Source organism: Chiloscyllium punctatum, chromosome 20 (assembly GCF_047496795.1).
Source record: "Chiloscyllium punctatum isolate Juve2018m chromosome 20, sChiPun1.3, whole genome shotgun sequence".
NCBI classification, from domain to species: Eukaryota; Metazoa; Chordata; class Chondrichthyes; order Orectolobiformes; family Hemiscylliidae; genus Chiloscyllium; species Chiloscyllium punctatum.
This window is the reverse complement of record NC_092758.1, coordinates 63692459-63718820: the sequence shown is the minus strand read 5'-3', so window position 1 is coordinate 63718820 and position 26362 is coordinate 63692459. Positions and strand designations below refer to the sequence as shown.

Sequence of the window (26362 nt, the reverse complement as noted above, 5' to 3'; positions counted from 1 at the left end):
CATCCTGTACAGTAGGTGAATGATCCAATCCAGTCTTCATTATCCTTTGACTTCACTCAATGATCAACAATTGCTTGCAAGCCAGACAGGATTTCTTAAAAATTCATGTTTTGACAAAAATAACTTAGGGTCATTTAGAGAACTGAGCTTCATAAAACTCAAATGATTGAGTTTTGAACATACTATGTATTTTGGTATGTCGTGACTTCTGTAGAACGCAATAACCACTAGAGGGCTTTATTTGATGTGAAAAGAAAAATAGGACGCATTGATAGATTAAAAGACTACATTTATTCTTAATAATTACTTAAAACCGGCATGAGTTCCTCCTACCTGTGAATGGTATCTGTTTACCAGCTCAGGTAAGTTTTTTTTAACTCTTGTCTCACATATCAGTTAATGTGACTGCATAGAAAAAAGCCAGTTTGAGGAAGTTAATATCCTGTACTAAATTCCAGAATTTCATTTGGTAAAAAATTCAATAGTATTTTTACATTATTAATAATTTCCAAGATTTTACAGGTTTTGTGTGCTCATGATTTACAATTTAGCCTTCAGGGCTGTGCAATTCTTATATGTATAACATTGTAACTCACTGACCTGAGCTCAGCACCTCCCTTATTCTATTGGTTGTAGAAGAAGAGCTTTAAATTAGAGGAGACCTTTTTTTTTGGAGAATGGAAATCTCTTTATGACAGACAGCAAAAATTATTTGCGACTCTCTCTCTCGAGTACAAAGAATTTTATGGCCTCAAAGTTTCACAGGATATTTACCACAAATCATGTCTGAGATCAGGTCAGCCAATCTCCCCCGTACTGAACATCTATTATGAGTAGACTTTGGTACTGATGATTTAATAAAGTCTGGAGAATTGTTTATATTTTTTTCACTAGAATATTGCAGAATACATGCTGATAAAGTAGATGTTTTTTTTAAGTTAGGAAAAGAGACAGTCATTAACTCTTGCAGCTACAATTTTCTGGCCCAGATAATACACATTTAAAAACATGATTTTTGTCTTGTGAAACAGATGAGTCAGCTATATAAATAATATGATACCTTCCTTCTCCAGTTGAAAGTTGAATGTAATGTTTATGATGGCTGTAAATAGCAGAGCAGTAAAGTTACCAAATTCACAATAAAAAATTAAGAACGAAGATAACTAACTTCAAAAAAAGAATCAAAGGTCATAACAAATATTATCATGAAAACCATTAACTGCCATCTGTCAATGTCACCTGATTTTTGATTAAAATGTCCAGTTAAGTAATTTGTATAATTTTAAAATATTATTTTAAGCTAATTAAAAATAACTTGACATAGTGAAATGTCTCCTGATGTTTCACAAGGACTGGAAATTTATGACTTGAATCATTCATTCTTTCAAGTTCATCAACGTTTTTAATAAGACAGTAAGGTTTGAATTTTGAGCTTTCAGATTATTCAAGTGAAGTGACTTTGGAATAGTTTGACTTCAGATTATTCTTAGATTTGACAAGAGTTATATTAAAAAGGAAGTTTGTAGATATCTGGAATCTAGAGTTGAATGTTATTATTATCCCATATGTAAAAAGAAGCCATTATTAACTGTTCATCTCTGCATATATTTAGTTACAAATCACACATCACCAGGTTATAGTCCAACAGGTTTAATTGGAAGCACTAGCTTTCGGAGCGACGCTCCTTCATCAGGTGGTTGTGGAGTACACAACTGTAAAACACAGAATTTATAGCAAAGGTTTACAGTGTGATGTAACTGAACTTATACATTGAAAACTACCTTGATTGTTTGTTAAGTCTCCCATCTCTGAGAATGACCATGATAGTTTCACATTTTTCATATGTAAATCACAAAACTTTTTTTAAAAAAGTTACATTCTCAGATTAACTGTAACAATTGGTGTTAGCCAGATAATAAGTTGAAGGTGTTAGCCCCCGGTGTTCCATATCTGTGCCATAATGTTTAGACTGATTTTAATCTAAAAAGTGATTTAACAGAGTCTTACAGGAATTCATGCAGTTTTTGAGCAAAGTACACTGTAACTCTGCAAGTACAAATTCACCTCACAAATGTATATGTATATGTGTGCATGTAGGTTTTTATGTGTGTGTGTAGGTTAGGTACATTAGTCTAGAGTAAAGTAGTAGGGGAGTGGGTCTGGGTAGGTTATTCTTCAGAGTAACTTGTTGGGCCGAAGGGCCTGTTTCCACACTGGAGAGATTCTATTAAAAGAAAATGTATTTCTGCGTTGTAAGCAAGAAAGCAATTTATTTGTTTGAAACCCTTTCCACTTAACAAGAAGTCCATCATAAATATATCAAAGTCTGTAATTTGATTTTGTTACATATTTTAGGGGGGAGGGCATATTATATTTGCAGATGGCCTAGACCAAGTTAGCATTCAGAATATCATGTGCTGATCCTCAGTACTGAGCTTACTTGTATTTTCTCACCTTGAAGTTCAAAGTTGATCCAAGAATTTGTCATGAACCAAACAATTCTCCATACAATTTCTGAATGGATACTTAACAGTGCCCCTTCTGTCATTTACATTTCACTGGATACTTATTGTAGTAAATCTTCTGGGAATTTGTCATTTTTTAATTCATGAAATTCCCAATGTTGGATGTTTTAATTAATTGTTAGATCTCATAAAATTAGAGAAAGTCTTTTTCAATTTAATAGTGGAAAGTGCTGGAGTAACCTAGCAGATCTGGCAGCATCTGTTGAGACTACCTTAGTTTGCTAAATTTACTGGCGCACTTCGTAGCGATCATGCATTGACGGTTACATGGGAGTTAGGGACATTTTATTCCTGTGGCGAAATGAGAGGTGTTCTTGAAGTCACTCAATTGAATATTCATGTTAGTGTGCAGTGTTGTATTCACCACTCTGTGATACATTGTTAAAGTTGTAAGCTCACTTGGCCTTTCATTCCATGCATTGTAAAAATAAACATTGCCTGAGATCACTCTGAGATCAGCAGAAATAATGGAAAAGTAGTAAGTAAACTCAAAGCCTGGTAAAGGATCTTGTTGGCTAACACCCTGATGTGGACCCACAAGATGATGTGCTGAACCTGCCATTGAGGGCCATCATTTTCTTATTTTTACCATGTTCCAAATACCCATTCCCAGCATTACCCCCACTCCCCCATCCCCTACTCCCACCCTCTCTAAAAGTACAACTCCAAGTCCGAGCCTTTTCCCCACTCCAAACATTCACATGTGTCTCTGGAGTCTTCATGACATGCAAACACATTACATGTTTAAATAAAACTGCCACATGATGAACTTCAAGCCTGCAACATCATAAACACACCACTGACATCATCTCTGCACTTCAACCTACTGGTGGGGAATTGAAATAGCAGTTGCTGCCAATTCAGTCACCCTACAAAGTATATTTCTGTCTTTTCCGTCTTTCATAAAATCTATTCCCCATTTTTCAAAATGCCCAAAAGTATGGTAGCTGACCATTATTATCTGATGTACCTTTTTTTTATTATTCTTTTGAGTTCCATTATTAGATGATTCAATGCAGTGGCAACCAGATGGGTGTTTCCTGGTTTGTTTGCTAGTCAGTGTTAAATTTGATTAACCTGATTTCTGAGATTTCAACATAACTCAGTAAAGATATATCATGAATTATGAAATCATTAAGTACTGCTAATTTGGAGCACCCGTGAATATGCAGCCACACAGGAGGTGCACAGCCACTACAATTCCCAGTTCCACAAACCCAATCCAGGAGAATGTGAACCAGCTGTTACGATTGGGGCTCTGGTGTGGTGCGTGTTGTGCTGGAGACAGACCTGCACTTCCAGAAAGACTAAAGGCAGCATAGATCTGCTGTGTGTGGAGACAGGCTATAGAAAATGCTTCACTTTCTGATCCAAGAATTTGGTACACCCTTAAAAGCATCTCTTCACCCTTCACTCCCTTCACCCTTCTACACAGTCCCCATGCTCCTTTCCAACCAAGACATGTCATCTCTTGCCCTTCAATCCACACCCCCATTATCTTACAGCCGCCATGCCAACCTATGCCCCCTATCCACTCTCCATGAGCCCTTCATATCTTCCTTTGCAATGCCTCTCCCTCTACCGCCTCCATAACCCCTCGCCCCTGCAGCCTCAATGTAAACTCATTCAGCAGGCCCAAGGGCTCATGCTAAAATTAAATATAATGAAGTTTGTGTGTTTCTATTGGAGGATTCAATTTTTACAAAAAGTTCTGAATGTACACAATCCCATTGATTGCATTAAAACATCTTCAATTACTTAATCCCTTTCGAAAACAAACATCTGTATTCATAGCCCCATACCAAAGCCTTTCTTAGCACTTGGACCTGTCAATCAAACAGTGAAAGAACATACATCACATTGTGATAATGGTGGCTGGTGAAATCAATATGGCTTCAGAAATCTTATGCATAGTTGCCCCTCTGAATTACAGATATGCAGGTGTAACCTGCGGTAATTCTCACCACACCCATAGCCCACCTGATCACAGAAAGAAGGGGAACCTGACTCAGGGATTAAACATCCCGGTTATGGGCCTGAACAAATGGATTCAGGCCTCCATTATGACTTTGGGCAAGCCTGACACCCTCTCAATCATGTGAAACATCAGGCCAGTTCTTTGTCACTGCTTATATTCCTACCAACAATGCTTTGAACCTTTGCTGTTTTCTGCCTCGGAACCAATGTTAATTCTCATTTAATTTTGACCAGGTTGCCTGGATTTACTGCTTTTTCCAATAGTTCAGGGTATTCCTTTTTGTCTTGGAGGAACTTATCGTGTTTGTAAGTATTTTGTCATTTAGATCCAGATTGTGTGAGCCAGAAGAACCTTGACTGGTATAAGCTATACACCACACCTTTTTTAAATAGTTCAACAACTAGCCCTGAAAAAATTTCTATAGTTAAAATTTAATGAAAGGTCAAACTAATGATTTAGATGAAATATATAGACTCTGAACATCTTCCATGGTGCCTGATGCTTTTGTTGTCATAGGATTTATTAATTATTTAATTTAACTTTTACAGCAAGATGAATTTCACTGGCAAATATACATTTGAGTGTGATGAGAACTATGAACAGTTTATGAAGGCTTTAGGTAAGGAAGCGTTTTGTGGTAATGTCACTACTTAGATCACATGTGTATCAATGTAATAAAGTACACCATGCTTTTTGCAGGAAAACGTTAGTAAAAACAAATTTAATGGATCATCATGCAAAGAGTATCTGGCGCAGTTTGTAATTTTAAAATGACACAGCACAGATCCAAAATTCCTGATTGTATTAGTTGTCATGAAATTATAGACGTAAATTTTAAAAAAGTAAACTTTCTATTATGTGCTATCCTGCTGGCTCATTTAGTTTATTCAATGATTATGTGATCCATATCAGCTAGAAATGTTTCAGTTTGATCGTCAGCCTGTGCTACCTTAACTGATCTCTGGTATGTTGGTTGTTATAACCAGCCTTCATCCCTATGATCAAAAAGGTCAGTTTTAAGCACGTTTTTCAGCCTAATTGCAGTCAGCAAGCCCTGCTGAAAGTGAACATATGTGGATGGTGACTAACAATTGAATCAGGCATTTTAAGGATACTCCAGGTTGAAAATCTTACTGACATTCACATGCCAAATAAATTATGGTCACTAGGGAAAAGCAGCAGAGTGCAATAAACAATAGCTTGTTTGTGCATTAGCAGAGGAAGGGGCATAAAAAGCAGCGTGCAAAAGAAAACAACTCATTTGGAACTTTTCTAAATATCATTGCTAATAAATCTCTCTTTTGGGCCCAACAAAACCATTCTCTTTTTGATTACCCTCTATCTCACTTCACTTTATTTACAACTCCCCCTACCCCCACTCTTATTCCTGAAGAAGGGTTATACCCAAAACATCGGACTTTTCTGCCTACTGTTGCTACCTGGCTTGCTGTGCTCTTCCAGCCTCCTGTTTACCCATCATATACGTCAATGTCCTCTCTGGAAGTTTAAATCATATTCCTCACAACATTTATACTACTTGCTTCAATGGCCCTTTCTATTTTTAAACTATGTCTCACAATTTATGCACAGAGAAAGAGCAGGTAATAAAAGGGATTTAGTGAGCTTGCAAAAAGATAAATAAAATTTTTGTATATCAGTCAAGAAAATGCAATGTCTTCCATTCTATTATTTTCCACAATAAAGGCTTTAAAATAACATGAGGAACAATAACTTCACATCTCATGACATAAAATAAGAAGTCAGGAACTAGTTCACTTACTTGACCTTGGGGAAGGGAATTTAACAAATTTTGTTTGAAAGATACATTTTTATAAGATATAATAAGTCTAGCAATATTCTGATGATTTTTATTATAGTTTTGCCCGTCTAGAAATTTCTCGATTTGCAATTTCATTTTCTTAATCCCCTGAAGCTTTTCTCTGTGGAGATCATGCCCTTTAAAATGAATTGTATAATAATTAGGCTCAATGCAAAAAACAACACAGGCATTGACTCAAAACACTCCTAGGCATGCTGAGGCAATAACAGTGAGCAGTTTAATCCTCAGATTGCTAGCAGGTCAAATCCAACCAGTCTTGGTTTAAAATGAAAAACTTTCAACTCATGCAGTACTGCAACAAATCTGACATTAAAGAAATAAAATATTTCAAATGTCACTGGTAGTTTTATTTATATAATATTAATCCTGAACTTCAGAAATAGTCATTTCTCAAACATTCACGTTAGCTCTGTGTTCCTTGTTATTTTCCCCCATTTTTCCCTTGTTTTTATTTGATCCGATTCCCTCTTCTCACTATTTGCCCATTTGTCTTCCCCTTTATCCATCATCTTCCCCCTCTCTACTTACTGTATCTCTACTTGCTTTTCCTTTGCCATTTCTCATCTAGGCTGGTTTCCTTTCTGTCCTTCCTCCCATCAACTAAATAACTCCTTTTCTGCACTCTCCTCCAATTTTTTGGGCGGCACGGTGGCACAGTGGTTAGCACTGCTGCCTCACAGCGCCAGAGACCTGGGTTCAATTCCCGACTCAGGCGACTGACTGTGTGGAGTTTGCACATTCTCCCTGTGTCTGCGTGGGTTTCCTCCGGGTGCTCCAGTTTCCACCCACAGTCCAAAGATGTGCAGGGTCAGGTGAATTGGCCATGCTAAATTGCCCGTAGTGTTAGGTAAAGGGTAAATGTAGGGGTGTGGTTGGGTTGCGCTTCGGCGGGGCGGTGTGGACTTGTTGGGCCGTGGGGCCTGTTTCCACACTGTAAGTAATCTAATATTAATTACTTTTGTTACAAATGGCTTTGTGCAAAACAGTTAGGCTAATTTCTTTACTCCCCAAATATCCATATTTGCCATGATACAAAGGTTGTTGCCATAGTTAAGATGTGCTAACAACAGCATAATTTTATAAAGAGTCTTTGATAGATTAAGTACGCGGCAAATGATTTTCAGTACAGCTAAGTGGGAGAAAACTACGTTGGGTAGATAAAGCAATATCTGAGTATTTCCAAATGGTGGAAAACTAAGTCTAAAGAGAATTAAGGGTCCATGTACACAAATATCGAAAATATGTTAATCTAAGTGGCAAACAAATTTATAAGACTAATGGAAAATTAACCTTTCTAACTAGAGGGTTAAGAAAATGAGGATGATTTGGTTCTCTGTTGGTTCTCTTGTATAAAGCCTTGTATTAACAGCATCTGGAGTATTATGGACAGCTCTGGGCACCATAACATATAAAGGACATATTTGTTTTGGAAAGCTTGCAAATCAGGTTCTCCGTAATGTTACCAGAGCTTCAAGGATTACAATATGAACAGCAATTAAATTAACTAGATATATATTTCTGAAATGGGGTGATTTTGAAAGGAATTGATAGAGTATATAGAAAAACTAACTTTTTTTTCTGCTGATGGGAAAGAGAAGATTACATGATCTTGCAGACAGAGTGAAGTCATTCAAGACAGAAATTGGAGAACACCTTTTTTGGAGCAAAATGGAACTGAAGTATGTACCACTTCTCTATAAAGCAGTTGATGTCAGCTTATCTTTGATAGAATGGAAGTGGAAGAGATGTTTCCACTAGTAGGGAAAACTAGGACCTGAGGGCACAGGTGAAGGGTTTAGAACAATGAACAAAGAAAATTCCAACACAGGAACAGGCCCTTTGGCCCTCCAAGCCTGTACTGATCCAGATTCTCTATCTAAACCTGTCACCTATTTTCTAAGGACCTGTATCCCTCTGCTCCCTGCCCATTCATGTATCTGTCTAGGTACATCTTAAATGATGCTATCATGCCCACCTCTACCACCTTCGCTGGCAACACACTCCAGGCACCCACCACCATCTGCATAAAGAATTTTCCACAAATATCTCCCTTAAACCTTGCCTATCTTACTTTGAACTTATGAATCCTCGTAATTGAGTCCCCACTCTGGGAGAAAGTTTCTTGCTATCCACCCTGTCTGTACCTCTCATGATTTTGTAGACCTCAATCAAGTCCCCCCTCAACCTCCATCTTTCCAATGAAAATAATCCTAATCTACTCAGCCTCTCTTCATAGCTAGCGCCCTCCATAGCAGGCAACATCCTGGTGAACTGCCTCTGCACCCTCTCCAAAGCATTCACATCCTTTTGGTAATATGGCAACCAGAACTGTATGCAGTACTTGAAATGTGGCCGAACCAAAGTCCTATACAACTATAACCTTCCCTCATCAATCAACTTTGTTACTTCCTCAAAGAATTCTATTAAGTTGGTAATACGTGATCTTCTCTGCATAAAACTATGTTGCTTAACACTGATAAGCTCATTTTCTTCTAAATATACATAGATCCTATCCCTCAACAGCTTCTCCAGCAGCTCCCCTACCACTACTTCCCTCACCATTCGATAATTATCTGGATTACCCTGCTCCCCTTCTTAATCAAGGGGGCAACATTAGCAATTCTCCAGTCCTCTGGGACCTCAAGGATGTTCAAGGATGGTGCAAAAATATCTGTTAATGCCCAAGCTATTTCCTCTCTCGCGTCCCTCAGTAACTTGGGATAGATCTGATCCAGGCCTGCGGACTTGTCCACCTTCATGACTTTTAGAATGCCCAACAGTTCCTCCCTCCTTATGCCAACTGTTTAGAACAAAGACGATGACAAATCTCTTCAGTTGGATGGTGGTGCATTTGTAGAACCCATTGCCAAAGAAGGCTGTGGAGGCCAAGTCATTCAGTGATAGATAGATTCTTCAACAGTAAGAGGATCAGAGATTATGGAGAGAAGACAGAAGAATGAGGTTAAGGAACATATCAAACCATGATCAAATGGCGGAGCAGACCTGACGGGTCAAATGGCCTAATTCTGCCCCAATAACTTATGGTTTTATGGTCAAATAATGGTTTTAAATCTGAGATCAATGGGTTTTTTTTTTATCTACCCAGTGGTATTTTTTATCTACCCAGTGGAGTTCAGGGATGTAGCTAGGTTACAGGTTAGCTACTATCTCATTGATTGGCTGGAACAGGTTTGCTGGGTGAATAGGCAGAAGTGGGTACTGCAAATGCTGGAGATTAGAGTCAAGATTAGAGTGGTGCTGGAAAAGCGCAGCAGGTAAGGCAGCATCCGAGGAGCAGGAAAATCAACATTTCAGACAGGAGCCTTCATCAGATTCATCACATTACCAAAAAACACTGTTACTATTCTTCAGGTCCATGTCTATTAAAATTAATATGGCATAGAGGCAACTTGGCTCAGGCCAAAGCAGCTGGCATTCGGAAAAAGGGAAGGAAATATCAATCCCAGTGCCAGCCTGCCTTCTCAGCTATCAACCTTGGAATTTACTGAGTGCTGCTGACAAGGTCAGGAAAATGAGACCTTTTGTCTTATTCCTAAACCAGTGATCACTTTAGTCAACCCTATTTAACTGTCATCCGTTTTCATGCCACCCGTGGGGAGAAGTTTATTTACCTCACCAGTCTAACAAGTTGTCTCTCCATCTCCCATACTTTTATAACCTCTTGTTTGGTAGCACAGAGCTTAAACATTGCTGTAGAAAGAGAGAAATAAATAGTTATCCTTGTAGTATAAATTATTGTTCCCTTTGAAATTCTCACAATTCTGACCTGATGAGTGCAAGTAGAAAACTTCCATAATTTGTATTTTTCTTTCAGGAATACCTTAAAACTAATAAACAAAAATGTGCTCAAAGTAAATAAAATACATTTTTCGGTGACTTGGAGATAGCAAGGACTGCAGGATGTCAGACTCAACAAAATGTAATGAAGCATTCCAGCCGGAAACATTGACCTTCCTGCTCCTCTGATGCTGCCTTACCTGCTGTGCCTTTCCAGCTCCTCTTTTTATTTTACATTTTTCTTTCATTTCCCTATGAATTTTCTGCAGCGTTTGCTCACAACAATTTCTAGAAATTTCTTCTTTAATATCTGGACATTCTAACACAATATGGAGTAGATCATTATCCTAGTTGAGGCATGAGGGCACGCCTCATGCCCTTGTGAAGAATGAAACATGGTCACATTGGACCTGCTGTCATATGAACGCTGCATAACAGTTTTTGTAAGATTTGTTCTTGGCATGCAAATGTGGATGATAATGTGCACATTGATTGTAGTCCCAAACTGATCTTGAACAAGTGGTGAACTCTCTTCTTGAACTATTACAGTCCATGTGATGCAGATACGATCAATATGAATAGCTTTATAACTGAGTTCTAATGGGGGGAATAAATAAAATCAGTCTTGTTCGTCCACATTTGTTGGAAGGCCAGAACAGCAGCTGAAGGGCTGATTGACATCTAAAGAAACCTCCACAACTGAGTAACCAGTCTGCGAGTGAGAATCATAGAGGTTCTCTGGCACAGAAGGAAATTATGCAACCTGTTGTGTCCGTACTGGCTCATCAAATGAACATCTTTACCTCGTAGCAATCTCCTGCATTTTAGACATACCTTTGTACAATATTTCCTTCCAAATAATCACCAAATACCCTCTTGAAAGTCCTATTGAACCTGCCTCCATCATACTTATAGGCAATACATTACACACCCTAACTGCTCACTGTATGAAAAAGATTTTTCTTGCAACACATTTGCTCCATTTGTAAATCACTTTGAATCTGAGCCCTCTGGCTTTTGATCCTTTCACTAGTGAGAATAGTTTCTCCCTGTCTTCTCTCTTACATGATTTTGTAAGCTTCTATAGATCTCCTCTTAAATTTCTCCTGTTCAAGGAGAACAGTCCCAACTTCTTCAATCAATTCTCATAACTGAAATTTTGCATCCTGGAATCATTCAAACCGTTCTGCAGTTTCTCTAATACGTTCACGCTCCCTTATAGTGTCCGGGCCAGAAATTATTTGAATGTTGAACAATTTTTTGCAGGACTGTTAGAAGTTGTTGCTTTAAAGATAAATTCCAATATTTCAAAGTCATCTCCAGGAAGCCAAAACCATCAGAAAAAAGCGAAAATGAATGTCTATGACAGTATTCAACATTGTCGGTTGTTTCCAATTCTTTGTTCTAATATGGCACTTATTATTCACTCTGTAGGCGTACCTGATGATGCCATTGAGCGCGGGAAAACTTTGAAGTTTGACACAGAGATTGTTCAGAATGGAAATGAATTTACTTGGTCTCAAATCTATCCATGCCACACTACAACAAATACATTTATTGTTGGCCAGGAGTCAGAAATTGAGACATTGAACTGTGACAAAGTCAAGGTAAATCTGCTTGTTACTATCTGATCAACTGAATTTCCTTTGGATTTCTAACTGTAAATGGTTAGTTTTGTTTGTTGTCATTGTGAAAGCCATTGTACACTTTGGTCAAGCATACTGCTAAATATTTGATAAGCAATTTGGTTACATGTATAGACTGAGAGAAAAGAAATCCACCATGACAGCCCATACAGAACTTGTGAGACGCAAATACGTAGACATAAAAGAAACGTGCATTGCAATATACAAAATCCAGTGATAAGAATAATAGAGGTGAGGGTAGTGGTAATAATCCTGGGAGTTCCTTCCATCCTAGAGGCTTTGTTCACGTCAATATGCAGTGCTCATAATGAATGTGTCGATCTTCCAGCTGGCATTTTTAGCTGCTGGTGCAATGAAACAGACTAAAGTAAATGCAATTAGTTCTACAGCTAATGTGTGAAAGGAGGCAAATCCACAGATGAATGTGTGCATTTAAATCCCAGTTCCAAAATTCAACCTACCAGTTAGTGGGTTTAATCTCATTGATCCTATTTTTAAAATCTTTCACGTGTTATATTATTCGAGCAAAGGTTTGGTGGGCACTTATTAACTGTATTCCAGCAGAGGTTTTATACCTGTGTCGTATTTCTCAAAATATTTCCCAAAAGGTTCTCTTAATTTGTCACTAGAGTTTATGAATGTCACTTGCCTTCAATGGATATCAGTTGTTTATTATGAATATCCGCACAGGAACATAATGTTTAGTACAAAAAGTGGCATCAGTGGCATGACAGGTTGAATCTTCATACTGGTATTTCCTGATTAAAGTGGTGATAGAATATTCTCCCTTCCCCTCTGTGAGACTGACGTAATGTCAGTCCTCAGACTCCTAGCCTCCAAAGTACAGTTTAAATCAGCAATTCTGAAAAGTGTGAAAATAGGTAGGTCCCCTGGGCTGGATGGGATTTATCCTAGGATTCTCTGGGAAGCTAGGGAGGAGATTGCAGAGCCTTTGGCATTGATCTTTATGGCATCACTGTCTACAGGAATAGTGCCAGAAGACTGGAAGATAACAAATGTTGTCCCCTTGTTCAAGAAGGTGAGTAGAGACAACCCTGGTAATTATAAACCAGTGAGCCTTATTTCAGTTGTGGGTAAAATGTTGGAAAGAGTTATAAAAGATAGGATTTATAATCATCTAGAAAAGAATAAGTTGATTAGGGATAGTCAACAAGATTTTGTGAAGGATAGATCATGCTTATCAAACCTTATTGAGTTCTTTGAGAAGGTGACCAGACAGATGGACGAGTGTAAAGCAGTGGATGTGGTGTATATAGATTTCAGTACAGTGTTTGATAAGGTTCCCCACAGTAGGATATTGCACAAAATACGGAAGCATGGGATTAAGGGTGATTTAACTGTTTGGATCAGAAATTGACTAGCTGAAAGAAGACAGAGGGTGGTAGTTGATGGGAAAAGTTCATCCTGGAGTTCAGTTACTAGTGGTGTACTGCAAGGATCTGTTTTGGGGCCACTGCTGTTTGTTATATTTATAAATGACCTGGAGGAGGTATAGAAGGATGAGTTAGTAAATTTGTGGATGACACTAAGCTTTGTGGAGTTGTGGATAGTGCTAAAGAATGTTGTAGGTTTCAGAGGGACATAGACAAGCTGCAGAGCTGGGCTGAGTGGTAACAAATGGAGTTTAATACAGAAAAATGTGTGGTGATTCACTTTGGAAGGAGCAACAGGAATACAAAGTACTAGGCTAATGGTAAGATTCTTGGTTGTATAGATGAGCAGAGAGATCTCTGTGTCAACGTGCATAGATCCCTGAAAGTTGCCACTCCGGTTGAGAGGTTGTTAAGAAGGCGTACAGTGTGTTCGCTTTTATTGGGAGAGGGGTTGAGTTTCAGAGCAATGGGGTGATGTTGCAGTTATACAAAACTCTGGTGCAGCCGCACTTGGAGTATTGCACATAGTTCTGGTCAGTGCATTAGAAGGAGGTTGTGGAAGCTTTGGAAAGGGTTCCGAGCAGGTTTACTAGGATAATCCCTGGTATGGAGGGAAGGTCTTAGTGACTTGAAAGGCTGAGTGACTTGAGTCTATTTTAGTTAGAGAAGAAGGTTGAGAGGTGACTTAATTGAGACATATAAGATAATCATAGGGTTAGATAAGGTGGATAGTGAGACCCTTTTTCCTCGGATAGTGATAGCTAGCAAGAGGGGACATGGCTTTAAATTGAGGGGTGATAGGTTTAGGACAGATGTCAGTGGTAGTTTCTTTACTCAGAGAGTAGTAGGGGCCATGGAATGCACTGCCATCCAATAGTAGTAGACTCGTCAACTTTCAGGGCATTTAAATGGTCCTTGGATAAACATATGGATGAAAATGAAATAGTGTAGGTGAGATGGGCTTCAGATTGGTTTCACTGTCAGTGCAACATTGAGGGTCGAAGAGCCTGTACGATGTTGTAATGTTCTATGTTCTGTTTTAATTGTTTTAAAATTGCTTTGGGCGTTTTCATTAGAGTATACTGAGTATGAATATATAACGTGTGATCCTTTGTTCGCATTTGGTTGGACTGGTCCCTATCAGTGACATCTTTCTTTCTATAGCATATGGGAGAGTATTATGATATCCCTTCCAGTTCCTTTCTTTATAATGCCACTGTTTTCTTCAAAAGTTCTGAATCCCATTCTGTCACTAGGAATGATTGGGATTCTTAGCACTAAGCCTAGGATCTCTTTGATATGCTGGGGAGCAACTGTCATTGGACATGCCAAGGTTAATTGCCTCAGTGTGATATTCCTGCCCCATTTACTGTAGCTTGATTATTAATGAGTTCCCTTCTCCCACACTTATTAGTTACGGGTCATGATTTACCCTTATATTTTCCTGTCCCTCATCCCATTATCCTATGAGTCAGGTGTGAGTATAGTAATTTCAACGGGGAAGGGCACCACTCCAGTGGTTGGATCCCTAAAATATCTATTATTATCGGCATTAATTCATGGTGGACATTGTCTAACAAAATTTTGCCTATGGGCTTAATTACCAGTCTGTTACATGAACCTGGAATACTTGTGAGACAAGTTGTGGAAAGAGCCTTTACTACTGGCCTTGGTCTAGTTTTAGTTTCATATTCTAGAAATTCTCCCTGCTGGGGCTTCCCAGGGCATTGTTTGCTGAATTCGAATCCTTTGTCCAGGTTGTGCTCGACATCTCACTATCATGCACCCATTTCCAGTGAATCCTCACCACTCATCCATGATCCCTATGCTCATGAAACAAAGTGTGGAACACTTGTTGGGTTTTCTGTACACCATAACTTGATTACTACATCAGAAATTAACCAATTTCATGAACACCTTGGTTTCCTATTTGCCCATGCAACATGTTTAAATTAAGCAATAATACTTATACATAACAGAAATAAAAGGCTTCATTGTTGCCTTGGAGTATTTTCTCTATCACAGCTCCTAAAACACATCAAGACTAATTCCTATCAGTATCATTGTTCAGCATCTGACTCATATTTTAAGCAACATTACTCAATTGTTAAATTGTGCCCCATTCCTAGCTCCCCTTTCCTTTGACATGTGTGATGGGTGATTCTTGGGCTTCAGTAAATGTTGACAATTGAGTCAGGGTTGTACGGGCTGTATCCATTATCCAAGGTCTGGGGAGTCTGCATCCTATTGGAGATGCCCAACAAATAGGGGAAGGGCTATCATCCTCCTCAGACTACAGCTATTCTGTTCATCGGTTTTGTATTTTGCATCTGAAGTATTGTCGGCTACCCCTAGGTGGAGAGACTGGTTGGGAATGTGGTGTGTAGCTTGAAAGGAAATCAGTATCAGACTTCTTGTCCCTGGTGGCATTCGGGAATGGGAGGGGGTGATCCTGAGATTCGAATGTCGGGTTTGAGGGGTTACCAGGATCCTCCAGCTGTCACCTTGTTTCAGACCCCATTTGCCAAAGTGGGTGTGAAAGTGATGGGGGTTACTTTGAGGGGCACAGGACTTCATTTGGTTTACATGGTATTACCCTGTTTTACCTGAATCCAACAAAAGTTTATAAAGCAAGGGTTTAACTTGGGGAAATTGGGGGACTAGGAAGGATCAGGCTGACAGATTTGGAGCATAATTTGTTGCCCTACCTCAGTTCTGAGGGGTGAATGTTGCCATTGAGATAAACACAACTTTGTTTTTTTTTAGCCTTGGGCCCATTTTTAAGGCTGTGGCCATTTCCACAGTTTTTATGTTTTCCAGTAGGGTGTGGGCAGTAGGTTTGTGTGTGAGGGCATCTATTTTGAGTTCATGGAATCCTGTCAATGTGGAAGTGGGCCATTCAGCCCATCCAGTCCACACTGATCCTCTGAAGTGCACCCACACAGACCCATCCCTTCACCTTATCCCCACAACCCTGCATTTTCCATGACTAATCCACCTAACCTACACATCTCTAGACACTATGGGCAATTTAGCATGGCCAATCCACCTAATCTGCACATCTTTAGATTGTGGGAGGAAATGTGAACACCTAAAAGCCACCCACTCAGGCATGTGGAGAATGTGCAAACTCCATACAGACAGTTGCTCAAGACTGGGATCGAACCTGGGTCCTCAGCAGTGTGCAGCAGCAGTATTAAACACTGAGCCACATGCCGCCATTCTGGTTGGTCCAAGCATAATAGAAGTATCAATTCATGCATTCAATGATCCCATTGGATTGGGGGTTGGAAGCGTTGTGAACATTTTGATTGATGCCAAAGAACACCATAACTTCTTACATAACATGTCCAGTGAAGTGGGTGCCCTGATCAGACTTGGGGAAGGCTGCACTTTGTGAAAATCTGTTGCACTAAGACTTTAGTCTTTACTGAGTTTGTGTGTGCGCGGAATGCTTCAATTTGGTAAAGGTATCAATGATAACTAGAACTTATTTGAATTCCCCTGAACAGTTTGGTACGGACCCTTGTAGTCAAGCTGAAGGTTGATTCAAAAACCCTCTGCTGGTCACATGTGTCTTAAGTTGCCCTTGTTAGGTTACTGGTGTAGGATGTTCTGTGTACATATCAATATGATGTCAAGATTGGGCCACCAGCACAGACCTTTAATCCTATCCCAGGTGAAATTGATTCCTTGATGTCCATGGACATCATGAAGTTCAAAAATTATTTGATTATGGTCACAACATAGAGATTGTCCTTTAAAACCAGGCCATCTTGATCAAAATTTTACTTTCCCAATTTTTATAGCTACCTGAATATTTTCCTTGGAGGATATGGTTCAAATATAGGTCAGAACTCTGAGCATGTTTAAGATCCTCAATGTGATTGTCTGTTTGACTGTGATTGCTATGGTTTGCATTGGTTCAGGGATTGGTGGCTGCGAGGATTGTCCTTGTCGAACCCCTTGCTTGTTCAGTTTGTCTGTTCGAATGTATCAAGCTGGGGAAATTTTGCTTCGATGATCCCCTAACTCTGCCCTTTCCTTGCTGGAAAACACATTTCAGCAGAGGTATAGATGGGGAGGGCTTTCTGTCTGCATAGACAGAGCCCCACTTTCCCAGTGTGGGAAGAAGTCTGAAGTTGTTGCAAATGCCCTTGCTGATGGAATGGATGTTTAGTGGTGGCAGGAGCTGTTCCTGATTAGCTACAACCTATGTAACTTCAGGAAGCTCAGATACTTGTGCACTTCTGTGGCTAGGGATCTTTAAAGCTATTTCCGTTGTGGGTTCCCTCTGCAATCCTCAATCTCCAAGCCACAGCCTGTTTTCTTGATCCTATTCTCAATCATCAATGAAAATCTTCAGTGGCTGTTTTGATCCCCTGTCCAGTTGACCTCCCTTTAATTTGGATAGAAATGGCACTTTGGGGTTGTTGATAGCTATAATTTGGCACTGGTGTCCATAACAGCTATTGTTGAGGTTGTCTGATTAAAAAGGCAGGTTCTTGGATGCATTTAACGCTGATGTTGGAGCATGAGGGTCCACCTTACTGTGTGGATCGGGCTCACCATGCATGAGATTAGATTCCCTACAGTATGGAAACAGGCCCTTTGGCCCAACAAGTTTACACTGACCCTCCAAAGACCCTCCATCCAGACCCATTTCCCTACCCTATATTCACCCCTGACACTGGGCAATTTAGCATGGTCAATTCACCTGACCTGCACATCTTTGGATGGTGGGAGGAAACCGGAGCACCCGGAGGAATCCCACACAGACACGAGGAGAACATGCAAACTCCATACAGACAGTTGCCCAAAGCTGGAATCAAACCTGGGTCCCTGGTGCTGTGAGGCAGCAGTGCTAACCACTGAACCAACCTGCTGTCCTTTGATTCTGCCCTCTAACAGTAATTGGATAGGGGCAAGTATGGTGAGGGGGTTTAAGCCAACAATATATGAAAAGTGAGGATTAGAGTGATGCTGGAAAAGCACAGCAGGTCAGCCAGCATCCAAAGAACAGGAAAATCAACATTTCGGGCAAAAGCCCTTCATCAGGACTTTTGCCCAAAACGTCGATTTTCCTGCTCCTCGGATGCTGCCTGACCTGCTGTGCTTTTCCAGCACCACTCTACTCTTGACTCTGATCTCCAGCATCTACAGTCCTCACTTTCACCTAATATATGAGAAGTGTTGAACTGTCCAGAAACTGCCAATAAATGTCACTCACAGACATGCTCAACCAGGGTTAAAAACCTAGAAGCACATGCTACTAATCTAAATCTGTTGTGTCATTTCTGTAGCAGAACAGAGTAGTGTCAGTGGTTGCTACCGACTGTGCAAAAGGTAGTTCAAGGTCAGACACTTGCAAGGCTGGTGCTCTTGCTAAAGTTTGGCATTTGTATGTTTTTCTGTCCAGTTACTAACATTCTCCAAATTTGAGGAAAGACATTCTGGCTATTGAGGGAGTGCAGCGGAGGTTCACAAGGTCAATTCCTGGAATGGCGGGATTACCTTACACTGAAAGACTGGAGAGACTGGGCTTGTATACCCTTGAGTTTAAAAGACTGAGAGGGATCTGATTGAGACATATAAGATTATTAAACGATTGGACACTCTGGAGGCAGGAAACATGTGATGGGTGAGTGCCGAACCAGAGGACACAGCTTAAAAATTCAGGGTAGACCAGTTAGGAAGAGATAAGGAGAAACTTCTTCACCCAGAGAGTGGTGGGCTGTGTGGAATGCTCTTCCCCAGAGGGCAGTGGAGGCCTAGTCTCTGGATTCATTTAAGAAAGAGTTGGATAGACCTCTCAAGGATTGTGGAATCAAGGGTTATGGAGATAAGGCAGGAACAGGATACTGATTAAGGATGATCAGCCATGATCATATTGAATGGTGGTGCAGGCTCAAAGGGCAGAATGGCCTACTCCTGCACCTATTGTCTATTGTCTATTCAGTCCTGTGAAATAATGGGCTTTGAAGGCTTGCTTTTTCACATTTTTGAGGTGAGTTGCAACTGTCAGTTCCATTATTGGGGTGACTCTATTTGGCTCCCAATAGTCAATGGTCAGTCTCCAGGACACATCAGGTTTCTAGACAGTCATCGTCATAGAGATGTACAGCACGGAAACAGACCCTTCGGTCCAACTCATCCATGCCAACCAGATATCCTAAATTAATCTAGTCCCGTTAGCCAGCATTTGGCCCATATCTCTCTAAATCCTTCCCATTCATATATCTATCCAGATGTCTTTTTAAATGTTTTAATTTTACCAGTCTTCATCATCTCCTCTGACGGTTCATTTCACACACACACCACCCTCTGTGTGAAAAAGTTACTACTTAGGTCCCTTTTAAATCTTTCCCCTCTTATCTTAAACCTATGCCCTCTAGTTCTGGACTCCCCCAGTCTGGGGAAAAGACCTTCGCTATCTACTCTATCTATGCCCCTCATGATTTTACATCCTTTTGTAAGGTCACCCTTCAGACAAAATAGCCCCAGCCTATTCAGCCTCTCCCTATCACTCAAACCTGGCAAAATCTTTTCTGAGCCCTTTCTAGTTTCACAGCATCCTTCATAAATGAGGGAGACAAGAATTACATGCAATACTCCAAAAGTGGCCTAACTAACATCCTGTACAGCTGCAACATGACCTCCCAACTCTAACACTTAATGCACTTTTCAATAAAAGCAAGCACAGCAGACACCTCCTCACTAACCAATCTACCTAAGACTCCACTCCCATGCCTCTTTGTTCAGCATGTTATGGTCCAGGCCAGACCCCCTCAAAACATTTCAAGCCAGCAGCCCGGACCCTAACTTTGCTAATTGTTTTAAGCAGGTGTATGGTGGATAATCCAGGAGGGTTGCAGCTGGTCAAGCCACTTAGCTTTAAACAAAACAAAGTTTAGTTACACTATTACCGAATGAAACACAAACAACAGAGAACCAAATAACCTGACACATCTGAAAACCCAACAGATAATCCCAATTTAATGGTGCTGTTGCAAATATTTGCAACAACCCCCATAAATACTCCTTGACACAAAAGGTAAAATCAAACACAGGGTCTTACAGAGAGAGAGGAGGATCAGCATGGACTTGCTCCTCTTGGGTCCAGGAGCTTCACAACTGCCTGTCTGCTTTCAGTGAACAGCCAGACTGCCAAAAAAATCAAACCAGAGAAAGCTGAGTTGGGAGAACTGGCCGCTCCCCTTTCATTGAACAAGTGTTTTTTTTTCAACTTAAAAGCCTGTTGTCTGAGGCAGTATCTGATAGCTTTAATCAAAATGACCCAAAAACCCTTCCAAGCCAGACTTTTCAGAATCACTGCTTTTACCACCTTTCTGAAAAGAAAGCCAAAGACCACATAATCTTGTTAAAGGAGTAGCATCATCACAAGCAACACTTCCCGGACCTTACTATTAATGTGTAAAGGTCCTGCCCTGATTTGCCTTTCCAAAATGCAGCACCTCGCATTTATCTAAATTAAACTCCATCTGCCACTCCTTGGTCCACTGGCCCAACTGATCAAAAGCCCATTGTACTCTGCAGTAACCTTCTTCACTGTCCACTACACCTCAACTTTTAGTGTCATCTGCAAACTTACAAACCATAACTTCTATGCTCACATCCAATCATTTATATAAATGACAGAAAGCAATGGACTGATCACCAATCACCGATCACCGATCTTTGTGGCACATCAGTACTAAGTTAGCCTGGAGCAGTGTTTTTAAGAGCAGTAAGACTGTGCTATTTTAGGGTCTGTAAATTGTTAAGGTGCAAAGATGACTTTCAGCAGAGTGATGTACTCTTCCTGTATAACGTGGAAGATTAGGGAGCGTTTCCATGTTACTGATAATTATGTCTGCAGGAAGTGTGCTTGTTTGTGAATCCTAACAGATCACATGGATCAATTGGAGTGGCAGTTAGAGGCAATGAGGAATTTACAGGAGCTACGAGGTGTGATGGATGGCAGTTGCAGGAAGGGAGATAAACTAAAGACACAGCCAGGTAGATGGGTGATCTCCAGGAAAGATACAGGAGGGAGGCAGGTAATGCAGGGGTCTCCTGTGGCTATCCCCATCTCAAACAAGTATGCTGTTTTGGAAAATGTAGGAGGTGATTGACTCTCAGGGGAATGAAGCACTGACAGGCAGGTTCCTGGTACCGAGACTGGCTCAAATGTAATGAGGAGTAGGCCTGGTTCCAAGTGGTCAATTGTAATAGGGAACTCTGTAATCATAGGCACACAGACATGTCTGCGGCCAACAGTGATTCATCAGAATGGTGTGTTGCCTCTTTGGTGCCAGGATCAAGGATATCTCAGAGAGGGCTGTTATGAAGGGGAGGTCGACCCCTTCTGATAACTAAAACCGAAACACCCAGAGAGGCTTACTTTGCCTCGTAATCTGTTAAAAGAAGTGTGAAAAGTGGTATAGCCTACCTCTCACCCCCGCCCCCCCCCCCCCCCAATCTGTTACAAAGGAGTGGTTAAATAAAATGAAATCCTTTCCCTCACTCTATAATCAACAAGTAACAATTTATTTATCTAACTCCAACAGTGAACAAATTAACAGAACTACTAACAAACCGAATACTTCCTCGCTAACTAATAACTATTCTCTAATAAAACAAAATCCTAATGGTATGCTGTCTCAATAAATACAAGTCCCACTTTATATAATAAAACAAAGAATTTAGTCTCTTGAAATTACAACTAGGATACATCTTCCAGAATGTGCCTTGCCCTCTCTGCTGGTCTTTTCTCAGGAACACCTCCTCCTTTGAAATCTTGTATCAGTTCTTCTGTCAGGATGTTGTCTCTGTGAATTCTGTTGTTTGGAATATTAGCTAAGAGTGCTTTCTCTGAGAGCTGAAATATGTCATCTCTTGGGCAGATGGCAGTTGGTTCTCATCGATTTTCCGAATGCCCTTACCTTTATACACTTGATGACCTATTAATTTCTTTACAGTCAGATTGATTCCAGCTAGTCATAACCATCAGATTTACATTTATTTTGTTTTTAATATATAAGGGGTTGGTTTAAATTGATTGGCTAAATTTAAAAATACTTGGTTTTAAAATTTTTTTCACACAAAATGTTTCAGGTGAGGCAGTCTCTGTGCACCTGCGCTTTAAACTGCTGTTCAGGCAAACATTTGAACTGTAAGCCCAAAAAGCTACCGTTTAAGGGGACTGTGCAATGCTCTCCCCCATTTTACAATATTACACATATCAACTTCATAACAGAATGGAGAATATTCTCAAAGGTGAGAGGGGCGAGCAGGAGGTTGTTGTACACATTAAGACTAACAACATAGGACAAGATTCTGAGAAAAGAAGATAGGACATTAGGCCAGAATTTAAAAAGGAGGTCCTTGAAGGTAGTAATATCTGGAATACTCCTGGTTCTGCAAGCATGTGAGGGTAGAAATAGGAGGATAGAGCAACTGGATGCATGACTGAGGGGCTAGTGCAGGGGAGAAGAATTCACATTTTTAGATCATTAGAATCTATTCTGGGGTAGAAGTGACCTGTATAAGAAGAACAGATTGCACCTGAATTAGATAGGGACTAATATACTAGCAGGGAGATTGGCTCGAGCTGCTCAGGACAATTTAAACTAGGGATGGGATACGAACAAAGGGGTAACTATGGAGAGAATAGGGCCCCTGAAAGATCAGCAAGACTGCCTACATTGTGGAACTAGAGGAGATGGGTGAGATACTAAATGAATATTTTGCACGAGTATTTACTGTGGAGAAGGATATGGAAGATAGAGAGCGTGGGGAAATAAATAGTGGCATCTTGAAAAATGTCCATATTACGGAGGAGGTGGTGCTGGACGTCTTAAAATGCATAGAGTTGGATAAATCTCTGGGATTTGATCAGGTATACCCTCGAACTCTGTGGGAAGCAAAGGAAAAGATTGCTGCCCCCCCCCCACCTTGCTGCGATATTTGAATCATCAATAGGCACAGGTGAAGTTCTGGAATACTAGAGGTTGGCTAAGGTAGTGCCACTGTTTAAGAAAGGTAGTAAGGAAAAGCCAGTTTACTATAGACTGGTGAGCCTGACATTGGTGGTGGGCAAGTTGTTGGAGGGTATCCTGAGGGACAGGATTTGTATGTATTTGGATAGGTAAGGACTGATTGAGCTTTGCATGTGGAAAATTGTGTTTCACTTAATTGATTGAGTTTCTTGAAGAAGTAATGAAGAGGATTTATGAGGGCAGAGCAATGGATGTGATGTATATGGACTTCAGTAAGGCATTTGACAAGGTTCCTCATGGTAGACTGATTAGCAAGGTTAGATCATATGGAATACAGGGAGAACTGGCTCGAAGGTAGAAGACAGAGGGTGGTGGTGGAGGCTTGCTTTTCAGACTGGTGGTCTGAGTTAGTTTCTTCCCCAAAAGTGACAGGTAATTGGAGGTAACCAGTTAGGCTATTTAGATAGACATCCGGAAACAAGTTTGCTCTATTGTAAAAAATCTTCAGGAACGTTATCAAATGCACCAATCACTGCTTATAATAAGTGGGTGTGTGCTATGTGATTAGGCTGATCTCATGGTTTCCCCATAGTTAGTACTTGCAATTAAGCTGAGACCAGAAGATCTTAGTTGTTTGGAGTTTGAAGCAGAGATGAAATAAAGACTCCTAAAACAGGAATCCAACTCTGTATCTACCAGCAAATTTCATTGTTTTTTAAACACAATATGGACAGCAAATCAGGTAACCTATCATTCTCAATCTGCAACAACCTTTTTTGATTTACAGGTAAACACTAAGATGATCACGGTCTAAATATACAGAAATGGAATCTATTTCTGAATACTAATCTGAGTGTTGACATAGAAGTTGGACATATTCTTTAGAAAGTGAACAGTGCAGTACAATCAATATTAAAGTTTTATTCACTCTGTGTTATCTCGAATAAATGAAGTTTGGAGATTATTGGAAATAAACAAAATCTACTATAAATAAATTTAAATAAACATAGATATATGTATTTATTCTACTGCCTATATAATTAACGCAGCATATAGGTCAGAGCATTCCAGAGTCCCATGCTGTATGGTGCTGCTCTCAATCAGGGCGGCACGGTGGCACAGTGGTTAGCACTGCTGCCTCACAGCGCCAGAGACCCGGGTTCAATTCCCGCCTCAGGTGACTCTCTGTGTGGAGTTTGCACGTTCTCCCCGTGTCTGCGTGGGTTTCCTCCGGGTGCTCCGGTTTCCTCCCACAGTCCAAAGATGTGCAGGTCAGGTGAATTGGCCATGCTAAATTGCCCGTAGTGTTAGGTAAGGGGTAGATGTAGATGTAGGGGTATGGGTGGGTTGCGCTTCGGCGGGGCGGTATGGACTTGTTGGGCTGAAGGGCCTGTTTCCACACTGTAAGTAATCTAATCTAATCTAGGACATTAGTTACTTTCTATCCCTTTCCAAAAGTTATCAGCTAGGACTCTATTCTAGTACTGCTATTCAACACATACACAGATATAGATACATAAAGACATATCTTGGATCCTAGATCCTAACTCCAATAGGATTCAGTATTGCATCTTCAAGAGACATCCTGCCACTCCCATATTCTATAACTTTGTAGAAACATTCTTCCCCAGAGATTAGTTAGAATATAGATTTCGTGGTCACTTGAAGTAGAGGTGAATAGCATTTAGGGAAAGCTAGATAAGCTCTTGTGGGTGGGATGGGGGGGGGGGGGGGGGGTCGGGGTGGAGAGAAGGAAAAGTTGAGTATGGTGATGAGGATAGATGGAAGGAGATTGGGGAAGGCATGGGTGGAACATAAATGACGCACAGACCAGGTGGACTGAATTGTCTGTTTCTGTGCTACAAATTCTGTGCAATAATTGAGAAAAGGTGCTTTTGGTTTACTCCAGGTCACAGTAAACCAAGATGGAGGAAAACTCCTCATGAATTTTCCTAAGTATATTCATACTGCCACAATTGAAGGAGGAAAACTGGTTGAAGTAAGTATTCAGTTACATTTTAAATGTTCATTTAATATTTTCCAAACATGTTGTTTTATTGTGCATTGAATCCTTCGACTAAAGACTAAATTTCTTCTTGCATTCAGAACTCAGTGTGTGATGGGATCACTTTAAAAAGATTCCACAAGAAAACAGTTTAAGATGAGGAAGACTGGTGTTTCCAAGAATCACTGCTGATGCTAAAATTACTTGGTATTCAACAAACATGTGTCCAAATAAAGGAAATGTCTATACCACAGCTCAAAATGTATGATTAAAGTAAGCCAAAAAAGAGGATTTCTGTTTGTCTTTCTGTTCGCTGAAAATTGAATAATTACCACTGCTTCTTATCAATACGATATTAAGAAGTGGCACGAAAATAGCCAGACACTATAAAAGTGAGGCAGCTTAACTTTATGTTCATCCTTGTGAAATATTCAACTGCTTTTCTGAAAGATTGAATAACTTTCTTTATTAACTGAGCTGCAATATTACTCAGTGGAAGCATGACAGATGAATGGGATGTGCATTGTTGCTCATACATACAGATTCTACTCTTTGATATGACAACACGGTTCAACCAAAGCAATAACTGACAGAATATTCTATCGTTCTATGCAATCTTATTCAGGGCTGCTGCCCACTCAAAGTAAGCACAGCAGGAGGATGGCTTTATCCACAGATCATGCAAGTTACAAAATCATAGCATTATAGAGCATGGAAACAGATCCTCAGGCCAACTCATCCATGCTGACCAGATATCCTAAACTGATCTAGTCCCATTTGCCAACACTTGGCCCATTTCCCTCTAAATCCTTCCTATTCATATACCCATCCAGATGCCTTTTAAATATTGTAATTATACCCACCTCCACCACTTCCTCTGGCAGATCGTTCCATACATGCACCACCCTCTGCATGAAAGTGTTGTTTTTCAGATCCCTTTTAACCTTTCCTCTCTTACCTTAAACCCTTAGCCTCTAGTTTTGGACTCCCCTACTCTGGGAAAAAATACCTTTTCTATTCACTCTCTCCATGTCCCTCATGAATTTACAAACCTCTATAAGATCACCCCTTAGCCACCGATGCTCCAGGGAAATAAACCCCAGTCTAATCAGCCACTCCTTATAGTTTAAACCCTTGAAACCTGGCAACGTCCTTGTAAATTGTTTCTGAACCCT

At 40.2% G+C, this 26362-nt stretch overlaps 1 protein-coding gene across 1 annotated transcript; it reads left to right on the top strand.

Moving 5' to 3' along the window:
* The first annotated feature begins 233 nt into the window (after positions 1 to 233).
* On the top strand, positions 234 to 25475 carry LOC140491800 (gastrotropin-like). The gene is made up of 5 exons (XM_072590201.1): positions 234 to 362; positions 5052 to 5122; positions 11576 to 11748; positions 25092 to 25181; positions 25289 to 25475. Exons 1-5 carry the CDS (start codon positions 340 to 342, stop codon positions 25340 to 25342), a joined length of 411 nt encoding a protein of 136 aa, XP_072446302.1. The 5' UTR covers positions 234 to 339; the 3' UTR covers positions 25343 to 25475.
* The last annotated feature ends 887 nt before the right edge of the window (positions 25476 to 26362 follow it).